Raw genomic sequence first — 12,733 nt, forward strand, 5'->3', positions numbered from 1 at the left:
ATGATGTAAGCCACTTTGGGTCCTCATTGGGGAGAAAGGTGGGGTATAAATGAAGTAAGTAAATAAATAAATAGCTGTTGTTTCTTTATTTATTGGCATGCTGACCTTAGCATGGCTTCCAGTTAAGCTTCCAGTGCTTCTGTCCATGGTTCTGATCCCCTGCCTGCCATTTGTGAGAGCTGACTGGAAACCTTTTGGTTTCTTATTGTCAGTATCTGAATCCAGCTACTTATAAGGCTTGAGGTATTCTCCACGCCCTCCACCAGCACTGAACAGGTGATTCTTTACAACTCCTTGTGCGATCTGGAGCATATAGTTAATAGTAAATATTTACAGTCTAACAAGCATGGTTGTGACTTGCAAAAATAAAATAAAATGTTTTAAAAATGAACTTTTTAATGGAAAAAATGCACTGGCTTGAAGAATTCTTTTAATTTTACAGAGTGTAGAAAGGTCTCTGGATATTCACAAACAAATAACAAAGTTGCTGGAACCAGTGGGTAAAGGGGTAAGATAACATTCAAATTATTTATTGACACAACTCTACATGTCTGTTGGAGGGGTCCTGTTTGGAGTCATCTCTATTTGGATATTTTTTTTTTAAAAAAAAAGTTGTCTGGAAGATCAAAACCTTTTCTGTGGTTATCTCATAGAATTTCTTGCCAAATGAGGCCTGACAGAGCCTTAGTTGGGAATTGTTTAAAAGACAACAAGCTGGAGGCCCACAAGGAATTGCAAAAGGATAAACAGTGGGGAAATTCCTGTGTGCACATCACAGTTGCATGACTGATGAGTTCATGGGCTAGATATATGTAGTTTGCTGCTCAACCATCTCTGACTCACAACAGTTTTGTGCTATAGTACAGCTACCCTTACTGATGTAGCCCTCAACATTTGTTGTGCAAGGCATGACATGGGGCAACTTTTATCTTTCCCTCCATTTGCTGTATATGTTACTTAGAAGGCAGAAAAATTGGGGTTGGGAATTATGCATCTCACCTCTCACCCCCCCCCCCACATCCCAGGATATTGTATAAATTATTAGTGGCTCTGCTTTTTTTACAGTTTAAAGAGCAATTGGGCAGAATAACTAATTTAGATCAGAAGAATTGCTTTTGCTCTGATCCTAATTAATCCTCTTGCACATACACTTTTAGCTTGAAACACTTAAAAGCTTAGCATTCTGAACTGATGGGGAAGCTGGGGGAAATTAGGATCAAGGATGTGTATTTCAACAACTTCAAATCTCTCTCTCTAGGGTAGTGTAAATTGTCAAGCAAACAAACTTTCTTCCCCCCTTGCGTTTTACCTTTTTTCTTTTCTTTAACCAGTGTTCAAGTACCTTTAAAGTTCCATGCTTCCTGGAGGTCAATCCAGTGATTGCTGGGCTGGTTTTTAATAATTCTTCTAATTTCCAAGCTTATATTTTTCTGCATATCTGGGTAGCCCTCCAAATAGCCTTCTTTTTCTGCCTTCGTGCTAGAAAACCTGATGGCCACATGCTTATTATAAGGAGTGATGCTAAATGTCCTCACTGAAGAGGCTTTTGGAGATGACTTTTGTGTTGTTATACTATTCCTATACTTTATTACACATGCAGGGAATGTGTGTGTAAAATCAGTGATGGTATTTCTCATGTTGAGGGTGGGAAATTCTGTTGTATGTTGGCAATTACATATGTGTTTATTGTTAGGTTTCTTTGAATTGTACATAAGATAATTGTGCCTGTATATTTCTTTGGGCTGTCTTACATAATGTTCTTAATGCTTTTCATCCAAAATATAGTTAGCTTCCAAAAAAAATACTCATGGCTTTTCTAATCAATTCTTTAACTTTTGCAGCAACCTAGTCCTTTGGTGGAAGGTAAAAAGTCTGCTGCGCGAGATGCAGGGAAAAAAGCTCCTGTAAGGAAAAAAAATATCTAATGCATAATACAGTTAATGTAATCATAAATTGTTTATTGGCCAAGTAACGTATCGGTACATATTAGTATATCTAATTCTCAATATGGCCTTATATGTAGATACTTTAATACAAGGATTGAAGCCATGAATAGACAAGACAGATCTACAAACCTGAAAAAGCCCCAGATTTGCAGAGGAATTTGAAATCTTTTTTAAAATACATTGGAGGTTAATCCCCACCTGTTGGTTTAAGAAACAAATGTCCTCAGTGGCCATTGCTAGGCAACTACAACAGTATCGTCAACCTTCAAGCCTTAATTTCTGTCAGTAAAAGGCAGCGGGAGGGGGCAGGACACTTCCCAGGGTTGTTTTGGCCTTTAAGGGAGGACTCATTGGGGCCATACCTGGCAGCAACCACTAGACAACCTGCTGCCTTGTGACTTACGAGACTCACACGGGCCTAGCTGCCTGCTACTGTTCAACAGCAGCCACCCATGAAAACCAATGTGGTGTAGTAATTAGAGTTTCAGATTAGGATCTAGGACACCCACTCTGCTATGGAAGCTCACTTCGTTATCTTGGGCTGCTGATACAGACTCAGCGTAACTTACCTCACAGGGTAGTTGTGAGAATAAAATGGAGGAGAGGAGAATGATTTAAGCCACTTTGGATCCCCATTGTCGAGAAATTAAATAAATAAGTAAACAGAGCTGAAGATGGGGGACAGATAAAAGGTTGGTTGTTGGGTAGGAAGGAGAAAAAGAAGTGGGGTTACTGGTTATTGCCTTTGTGAAACTAAAAACAAATTAGAATGCAACACTTTGTTCATGTCGTATAAGACTTCAGACAAACACTGTGTCTCTGTTTGGCATCGTTAACAGTACTGCATTCCATTGAGTGGTCTTGCCAGCTTGATTACCTTCCAGCTGCACTTGTCACTGCTTCTACTCGGATAGGGTACTGTTTTGGCAAGGGACATCTGTGTAGATGCCAGCATAGTGATTAAACTGGTTGTGGTAGTTTGCTTTTTAGATCCTATTGCGTAGTGTAGTTAGCTTGCAATGTTCTAGAGACTCATAGTATGAAGCCTCAGATGCACATCAGCTAAGATATGTCATCAAAAGCAGAGTATCCATGATAATTTATGTATGGAATTTCTAATTATCGATATTTAGTATAAGGCCCAGGCTAGCCTGATCTCATCAGATAAGCTAAGCAGGGTCAGCCCTGGTTAGTATTTGGATGGGAGACCACCAAGGAATACCAGGGTTGCTGTGCAGAGGAAGGCACTGGCAAACCACCTCTGTTAGTCTCTTGCCATGAAAACCCCCCAAAGGGGTCGCCATAAGTCAGCTGCGACTTGACGGCACTTTACACACACACACACAGTATATGACAAGGAGAAACAGGTTTATGTACAGATGGAAAGATGAGGTAACAAGGAAGAAGTACATCTGTGTGTGCGTGCGTATGTACAAACTTTCAGGGGGAAAGGTGGCATATAAATATTTTAGTACGTAATAGATTAGTTGTATCTTAGCAGCTATGAATATGAGGTGGCACATATGAACACACATGAAGCTACCTTATACCAAGTCAGACCATGGATCTATAAAGGTCAGTATTATCTACTCTGACTGGCAGTGGCTTTCTTGGATCTTAGGTGGAGGTCTTCCATGTAACCTACTTCCTGATCCTTTTTTAACTAGACGTACCTAGTGCTTGCACAGGGGACCGTTACCTTACCATGGATTGAATTAGTGACCTTTTGCATGCAAAGCAGATGTATACCACTGAGCCACAGCCTGTCTTTGTAGGTTCAAGCCTTAGTTAGTGATTACTTCTTCTATATCCATATCTCAGCTGGGAACCTTAACAAAGCTGGCTAGATTCATGTGGAATTTGATAAATTATATGCAGCTGATACACAGAAAAAAGTAATACTTTGAAATGATCTATAAAACAATTATTTGGGGAATGAGTCTCCAGCTGATAGTTTTGTAGTACAATGTGGTACCCATACAGTATGTGAGGATTCTGATGGCAGGATAATGATGGGATAATACTGAGGCTGGCAGTTCTCTTGTACATGAATGCATGTATATTGATAGCAACATTATTTTTTTATTCATTTCCAGCCACCTGTTATTAAAAAAATGTCTCACTTAGGCTGCATAGTAACAGGGAATGAAACTCTTGAACAACCGCTGACCTTGATTCAAATGGCTTGCACAAACATTGGCTTGGAATTAGGAATAGATCTGTATTTGGGAATAAATTGTGCTGCTCATGAACTAATGGACTATGTAAGTCTTGTTTTCAATATTTTGGTAGTTTACCCTCTTTCTTGTGATCAGTTACCTTTCCCTTTTCCTAATAAGTATATGTCAAGTGGGTGTGCACTGTGAACAGGAGGAATTGTGAGGAAGACAAATCCCTTCATTCACACAAATGTCTCATGATGCCATCATGATCTTAGTGTCTTCGATGAACCTGAATCTCTTCCTTAACTATTAAAAAAAGGATGGGTTAGTCTCAAATTTGAAAGTAGTTTTACCTTACCAATAACAAGTTTTTTGTTTATTCTAGAATAAGGGAAAATATGAAGTATTGTTTGGAACACTCAAGAACCCTGATGAAATGGTGGATATGTATGTGAACCTGATTCATAAATTCCCCTATATTATAGCATTAATTGATCCTTTGAGGAAAGAGGTAAGAGCCTTTTTTTAAAAAAAATCACAGTTTTTAAACAAGAGCTGGAGTCAAGCAAGGGGAAGGGCCCAGCCTCAGCCAAGCTAAGTAAGGAAGGGGTGGGGTGGCCCCAGTGGGCTCCCACGCTTCTCCCAGGCCACTTGCTGCCAGCAGGGCTGAGGGGACCTCACCCCCACTGGGTGTACACTGCCAGTACCAAGCTGGTGAGACCAACCTCCTCCCCTCTGCGCTCTCAGCCCAGATTGCAAACTCGGCCTCAGTTAAGTCAGGGCCATTGCTTTGAACAAGTCCTTAAAATGAAAGATTCTCAGAAGATGCTTAAGCTTTAGGAGTAATACTTTTTTTTTTTAAAAAAAGCCAAAACTACATTGAAGTTCATCCCTTAACGGTGTGGCTCATCCAGCTAAACTTCGTAGTTCTGTTGAAATCTGTGACTAGCCTGGTACCAGGGTGTGGTTGGAAAACACATGATGATATGGTTTATCTTGCTTGCATGGGATGGCATTGCTGTCATGGTTTCTGTTTAGATATTTTATATTCCAACATATACTTTTTAGTAGCCATTTTGGGATGTAAATGTTTTAAATGCATCATGATGAACCAACCTTGCTGAACCTAAGAGGGCAGGATCTGTTCAGTGCCTAGATGAAAGTCCTGGAAACCTTATGTGTGGTGTCTTGAGGTTCATGATGAAAGCAAAGGTTGAAATGTGAGCGTAATGATAAGTTATTTATTTATTTATGCTCCATGGGTTTCAGTGATACTTTTTTCCCGTATCCAAGTCAACATATACTTAAGTATAACTGCTGTCCATCAGCTTTGGTAAACAGGAATAAATTGGCTTAATTCCAACTGCATTAATTGCACAAATCAGTTTTTATTATTTTACAAAGGATAAAGCATAGAAAAACCTATCTATAATGCACAGGTCATTTCCCTTTCAAAACTATGATGGAACTTTTTGTACAATCTATGAGTCCAGTTCTGCTAATCTGAACAGAACTGTTTTTTACCCAAGAGCAAAGTACTGCCATTAAAGGATTGGTATACAGTTATATTGTATTTTATATACACTATTACATGTAATATTATCTGTGAAGAATTATCTCATTTGCCTTTTAAAATTTATGCCACAATCATCTTTTGCTCAGTGACATAAACATTTCAAAGGTTAATCACTTACTTTTGCTATCTATTTAGGACACCCAGCAGTGGGAGAATTTATGCAGTAATCTGGGTTCAAAATGCTACCTTATTGCAGAACAAGCATGCAGTAATATGTCTAAACATCAAGATGGCCAAAAGAAGAATGCACCAAAATGCAGTGGTCTTGTTGTGAAATACGTCAATGAAACTAAAATTTCTGACCTTTTAGAAATGACCAAGCTTTTAGATGGTGAGTAGAGGAGAGAATTGAACTAAAAAATGTGGAGCATGCCGTAGATTTGGCTATGCAATCTGCAAAAGTATGTAACATTTTATATTTAAATACAGTAATTGAGAATGTTAGAAGTGCTTATTAGACAAAATTGACTTTCATCATGGCTTGACAATAGAGGTTCAAATTCCAAATATATGAAATGCATTCTTAACAGAGTATTTCAGCTCACTGCTGCGTAGTGCCTAAGTGATTGGGCGTCTCTGGGTACTATTAGTTTCTGTTATATATTTCCATGGACATTTTAGAAGTCTTCAGAATGTAACAAAACTGCTAAAATAATTGAACAGTAAGCTTCAGAATTTCACTTACACCAGCTGGGGGAGTGTTTTTTATCAACAGAGGAAAACCAGCTTCTATGCAAGAAAGACAGTTTAGAATTATGTCTCTCAAATCCTAATCCATAGTCTGGAATAGGATTGAAAATATTATCAGCTCAGTTCACAATAGTTGCAGGAAGGCAAGGCTTACTTTTATTGTACTATAATAATCTAGTCCCCTTAGGTGAATGTTTCTGTTCATATCAGGGATCTTAAATATGCTTAACACAATATTGATTGTGACCAGTGCATTTTAATAAAGTGAAAGAAGAAAAGTTACATAGCAGACGCCAGACGCAAAGTTACTTACTATCAGAAAAGACAGAGTTCTAAAGCAGGGAATAGAAATGAAGACAAAATAAACCAAGCATCCTTGTCTATTATGTATAGGTCTGAAACATGTTTCTGTATTTGGAAGCTCAGATGGAGAGTCTTCTGATGACAGTCTTGTGGACCTTGTAAGTACTGAAATCCATTTAATAGCTCAGATACTGCTTTTTACCTTAAACTGGCGCATAATCAATATTTTTTTTAGAGCCAAGAGAGATATAACCTATTAATAAATTGGCTTGTTCAAGACAGTCACCTTTTAAAGAGAGTTAATCTTTGAACATTAAGGGGAACAACAGTGGGCAAAGGAATTATACTGAAAAAATATGTACTGTTTCTGACGTTTTAAGCAAAAGTTAAGTACACTATTCAAAACATAGAACAGTAACTATCTTTTGTATGTGGTAGTGGAGGAAAGTGCCGTCAAGTCACAGCTGATTTATGGCAACCCCGTAGTTTCAAGTAGGGCTGTCAAAAAAAAAAAAAATTCGGTACAGTTCGGATTCGGCCGAATTTGGCCCTTGTGGGTTCGGTACGTGCCGAAGTCCGAACTCCCCCACTTCGGATCCGTTCAATTCGGCGGGAATTCAAAGTTCGGAAACAAATTCGGCCGAATAAAGCCATTAAAAACACAACCGCGCCTTTCCGCGGCTCTGGGGGGGGGCATTTTTGGGCTTAGAGGTCCCAAACTTTTGGCAGAGCTTCAAAGGACGTTTATTGAAAGACTCCCCAAGTTTTGTAAAGATTGGGTCAGGGGGGGGCTGAGATATGGGCCCTGAAAGGGGTCCCCCCACCCTTAATGTTGTGCATCTCTCAGCAGAGCTTGCCGCCCACGCACAAAGCTCCCAGCCCGACAACAGCGGAGAAATTAGCAAAACAACTGCAAACACAACCTTGTTAAACAACACCTTTGCAACACACAACTGAAACCTCCCCCCTCAAACCAGGGAGCGAGAGACTTGAGGGGGAACACACACCCCAGGCAGAACCGACGAAAGCCCCCTTTGGCTTCCCCCCCACCCACAGAAACTGCTCCCTCCCCACACACACACAGACTCTGCTTTCCCCCCCCACACACACACATACACAGGAGAAAAATTATAGATTAAAGCCCCCAAAGGGGTCTTACTGTGGCTGTCTTCTGTTCCATCAGGACGGGCTGTAATCCAAGATGATTCCAATTAGGCACGGAACGTTTTGCTCTGGAGAGATGCACACAGGATCGGCTCGGCTGCCCCATTCATCCCAATAGGGGAAAGGGGAAAGCCCATATCTCGGGACCCCCTGACCCAATGTTCACAAAACTTGGGGGGTTCCTTAAGAAGCTTAATCTAAAGTTCCAGTGAAAGTTTTGTGTCTGCACCCCCCAAAATGCGCTACCTGCAGCCATGGAAAGAGAAAAGGGGGGGAGGTGATATTTCTGCCCCCACTGAACCCATCTTTACAAAACTTGGGTAGTATCTTAAGAATAATTCACTGAAGCTATGCTAAAAGTTTGGGGGCTATATCCCCAAAAAAGCGCCCCCTGCAGCCACATAAATGGAAAGGGGGGGGAGGGAAAAGGGGGAGAGCCCATATCTCGAGACCCCCTGACCCAATGTTTACAAAACTTGGGGGGTATCTTAAGAACACTGGTCTGAAACTCCGCTCAAAGTTTGGGATTTGTACCCCCAAAAATGTGCCCCCTGCAGCCATGGCAAGAAAAAGGGGGGAGCCCATATCTCGGGACCCCCTGACCCAATGTTTACAAAACTTGGGGGGTACCTTAAGAAGCTTCATCTGAAGTTCCAGTGAAAGTTTTGTGTGTGCACCCCAAAAAATGCGCCCCCTGCAGCCACAGAAAGGAGCGAATGTGCACAAGCACCCCACACACACACACGAGGATTTCGCTCTCTCTCTCTCTCTCCCTGGCCGGGCCGCACATCAGCTGATTCCTCCAGTACTCAATCCTGACTGATTGGCCAGAAGAAGACCCAGCTTGGCCACCGATTGGCCGGGGGAGGAGAATGCTGCTTACTGACGGTTATGCTGCTTACTGACGGCCGAATTGGCCGAATTTATTCGCGAACTCCCGAACTCGCTGAATTCGGCCCCCCCGGTTGCCCGCCAGTTTTGAGTTCGGATCCATCCGAACAGAAAAGCAACGAATCAGGGGAAATTCGGTTGATTTTCAGTTCAGACCGAACCGAATTGACAGCCCTAGTTTCAAGGCAAGAGACGTTCAGAGGTGATTTGCCATTGCTTGCCTCTGCATGGGCTGAGAGAGTTCTGAGAGAACTGTGACTGGTCCAAGGTCACCCAGCAGGCTTCATGTGGAGGAGTGGGAATGGAATCGAACCTGATTCTCCAGATTAGGGGCCACCACTCTTAACCACTACACCACACTGTCTCTCTCTTTTAGATAACAGGGCTTAATGGATTCCGGTTGGTCTCTTTCTGTTTATAGTTAGGCAGATTTGTCAATAAACATATGGCCACATTTAGAATTAGTGTATAATATTTAGTCGTCTCCCCCCATCCACACACACATATCACCCTGCACAGGTTCTTGCTGACTCCCTGTCTTCTTGAGCCCCCCCCCCCCCGGAAATGTATTTCCCTCTTCTATTCACAGTATGCAGCCCTTCCTAACCCCCTCTCCCTCATCCTCCTGACCCCTTCTCCATCACCCCCATCCCCTGACTCTCTTCCTCTCTATCTTTCCCATCATAGCCTTTCCTTTCTCTAGATCCTGGGTGAGGTACATTCCTAGTTCCAAGCTTTCCTTTTTCTTATAACAATTGGACTATTTGACATTCCATGATTCTCACAGCTGTTCACAAAATTACTAGTAGAATTCAAGTAAAGACAGGTAAATGATAAGCAGGACACCAAATTTTAGCCTGTTATATGAATAAGACTTCCTTATTCATATAATAAGACTTCCTTATTGCAATATAATATTCCTTATTGCAATATATAATAAGACTTCCTTATTCATATAATAAGACTTCCTTATTCATATAATAAGACTTCCTTATTGCAACGTTAAAAACTAAACTGCAACTTATAGCCTGACATTTGCTGCTATAGAAAATAAATTCATAGGCTGAGGTATACTTATGCTATAGACTGAGGCTTCTAAGATAATACATGTATTAACTAGTAATAAAGTGTATTCATTTCTTCAATGGTTGATGATTCAAATTTTTATTTTTTTCAATCACAGGGTGTTGGACTGGGAACCAGATTTATCAAGTTGGGAGGTCTCTCACGTGGTGAGAGGGTGACCAAATACAACCGCCTTCTTGCTATAGAGGAAGAACTGACCAAGAATGGAATACTATGTAAAAACCTCTTTCTTACTTTGTTTTCAACGTTTTAATGAATGGAATCACAAAGAATGGCAAAAGAGTGATTGAAATTGCTCTACAGGGGGGAAAGGGAATCAAAAGGCGATAAATAAGCACTTGCAGAAAACAAGGATGTCATTTGCCACAAAGTATGTTGTCGTTCCAATGAGTTATCTGTTTACTTGAATGTTAAAAGACAGGATTTTTCTAGCAATATGTCGTTAATGTAGTGATATCAATCAACATGAAAAGGAGCAGGAAGATGGTAGGTTTATACTCTTAGTTGATCTTGCAGCTTTTCCATAAAGTGTCATTGGAATTTTATTTTTGTAAGTTTGCTGGAGTGCACTAAAAAATCATGGACATGTAACCCTTCTCCCTGCAGGCCCCCATTACCTTCCTCCAGCTTGATGTGTACATGCACAGTTTATTAAATGGAATGAGAGGCCTGCCTGTAACTCCCATATCCTCCACAGGCCCAGCTCCTCCACTCTGTCAAGGATGATGACCTTGCAGATTGCATTCCTTGGCTGAAGGGGAATTTAGGAGATATTTACTTATACTCTTTCTTTCTCCCTAATGGGGACCCAAAACAGCTTACAAGGTTCTCTCCTCCATTTTGCTCTCACAACTACCCTGCGAGGTAGGTTAGGCTGAGAGTACTTGACCCTTACAGCGCATTCTGAGGCCGGGGACAGCGGGGAGGAGGCTGTAGTAACTAAAAAAACTAAGTGTTTTTTTTTAAAACCCTCCCTAAAATTATAAATGCAGTGTTTGCACATAGCAGAATTCTGATGATGATCTTGGCCACTACTTGTGGTTGCTGGACAACTACATACAGCACTGCTGAAGCTCCCTGCCTCACATAGACTGTTCTGTGCAATTTTCTGAAGGATTTACAGCCCTTCGCAAAGTATCAGGCACAGAACCATCTATCTCAAGCAGAGGCCTCAGTGATGTTATATCGGGTTGGCTAGCACCACCAAATGGCAGCTGAGATCTTGCAGTATAGTCTTAGATCTCAGCAGCCATTTCGGGTTATCCAGGACACCCTGAATGCTAACTGCAATTTCAAGAGACTGTTGCCTGAAACCTCAGCTGCTAATTTTGGTTCCTAAGCAACTCTTGGCAACAGTGGGGTGGGGAGCAGGGGTAAGCAAATGTGGTGACAGGTGAGAAGTAGCTAATGGAGAAAAGCAGAGACAGTACATGAAAGCAGACCAGCAAGGTAGAAGGGATTCCCATCCCACACAATTCCTCAAGATCCCCCTGCTTACTTTTCTGTATTTGGGGAGCAGGGCCAGATGTTGTCCCAATCAAGCAACTCCCTTGCCATTGTTGTTAAACTGGGTCCAGTCAGTGTGTGAGGAGGGATTGGGACAACAGGCTCTCTCCTAGCCACCATTCATCCTGCAAGTGTTGTTCCCAGAGTCCTTGCCTGGGGTCCCCAACTTTTTTGAGCCAGTGGGCACGTTTGGAATTTTGACACATCGTTGTGGGCGCAGCAACAAAACGGCTGTTACAAAATGGCCACCTCAGGAGATGGAGCCAGCCACCAAATGATTGGCACAGCTTAACTTAGCAACACAGTGTAGATCCTTGTGCTGTGGTGGCAGCCGCTGCCCAAGCAACATTATAAAAATGCTGCACAGCTAATCAAATCTCCAATAGTCAATCAGAAGCCTTGCTGGGCAAAAGCCCTACCCGACCACACCCACTTCCTGAAAACACTTGGTGGGTGCCAGAAAAGGTGTTGGCGGGTGCCATGGCACCCACAGGCACCAGGTTAGGGATCCCTGGTCTATGCATATACAAATTGTAAGTGGATAGGCTTTTTCTGTGCAATCCGTACCCTGTAGTCAACAGAGTCCTTGCATGTGCAGTTTGTATGTTTGTGAATTCTCTGCTCAAGGAGAAATGCATGCATGGAAGCAGGGCCTGTAGACATAACCCTAGTCTCCTCCAAGTGCTGATAATGCTTTGTTTCATGATGTTAGCAGTGGCTTACAGTCTCTTAGACTATTTGTTGCTGCAACTGAGCTTGCAAGTTGCATTGTTTATACTGATTACACTGTTAGAACCCTTCACAGGGGTGAGCCTAAACTAACTCTAGATTTTTAAAATTTGTTTCCCTTGAAAAAATTTCAAAGTATAATTATCAGCATGGCTAGAAAATACAATTGTTGCTTAAATGTTTTGAACATATATCTTTTTTAAAAACCAGGTCATATTGTCTGTTTCAGGTTCAAGAGAAGACTATGAATTTATTGATTTTACTGAAGATGAACAAGAAGAGGAAGAAGAAGAACTCGAATGCAGTGATTTGACTGCAGAGATAGTACAGCTTGCTCTGGAGAAAGTTATGCTTCCCATTTGATATTTGTTGGCCTGTTCTTCGCTTGCGAGCATACTGCATTTCCCCCAGGCTATTAAAATGGGACAGAAGCTGAGATGAGGTCTGCCTTATCACCCTTGGAAATACATAGGAATAGTCACATGGAATCGTTGATTATACTGACCACTAAAGCTATGAACCAGTGATGGCTGAAAATCCATTTCTGAATGTGGTGGTTCAACAAAACTCCAGTGAACTTTAATGCAATGCTTCGTTGTAATAATAACCATAATAAATAACCTAATGCTTCTTTTTAAGCAATCTCTTTGTTGTCTTAGACACACTAATTTTTAATAGTG

The 12,733-nt window shown here is 41.4% G+C and overlaps 1 protein-coding gene across 1 annotated transcript in view; it reads left to right on the plus strand.

The window, feature by feature from the left end:
• The window catches only part of ENO4 (enolase 4), a 30,381-nt gene extending 17,965 nt beyond the window's left edge, over positions 1-12,416 (plus strand). Inside the window, exons 7-14 of the mRNA XM_056850463.1 lie at positions 443-500; positions 1,837-1,904; positions 4,043-4,210; positions 4,494-4,619; positions 5,820-6,015; positions 6,768-6,835; positions 9,916-10,033; positions 12,283-12,416. Of these exons, the coding sequence (XP_056706441.1) occupies positions 443-500; positions 1,837-1,904; positions 4,043-4,210; positions 4,494-4,619; positions 5,820-6,015; positions 6,768-6,835; positions 9,916-10,033; positions 12,283-12,416 (936 nt within the window). The remainder of the gene's footprint in view (positions 1-442; positions 501-1,836; positions 1,905-4,042; positions 4,211-4,493; positions 4,620-5,819; positions 6,016-6,767; positions 6,836-9,915; positions 10,034-12,282) is intronic.
• The last annotated feature ends 317 nt before the right edge of the window (positions 12,417-12,733 follow it).

This window comes from Euleptes europaea, chromosome 5 (assembly GCF_029931775.1).
Source record: "Euleptes europaea isolate rEulEur1 chromosome 5, rEulEur1.hap1, whole genome shotgun sequence".
Lineage (NCBI taxonomy): Eukaryota > Metazoa > Chordata > Lepidosauria > Squamata > Sphaerodactylidae > Euleptes > Euleptes europaea.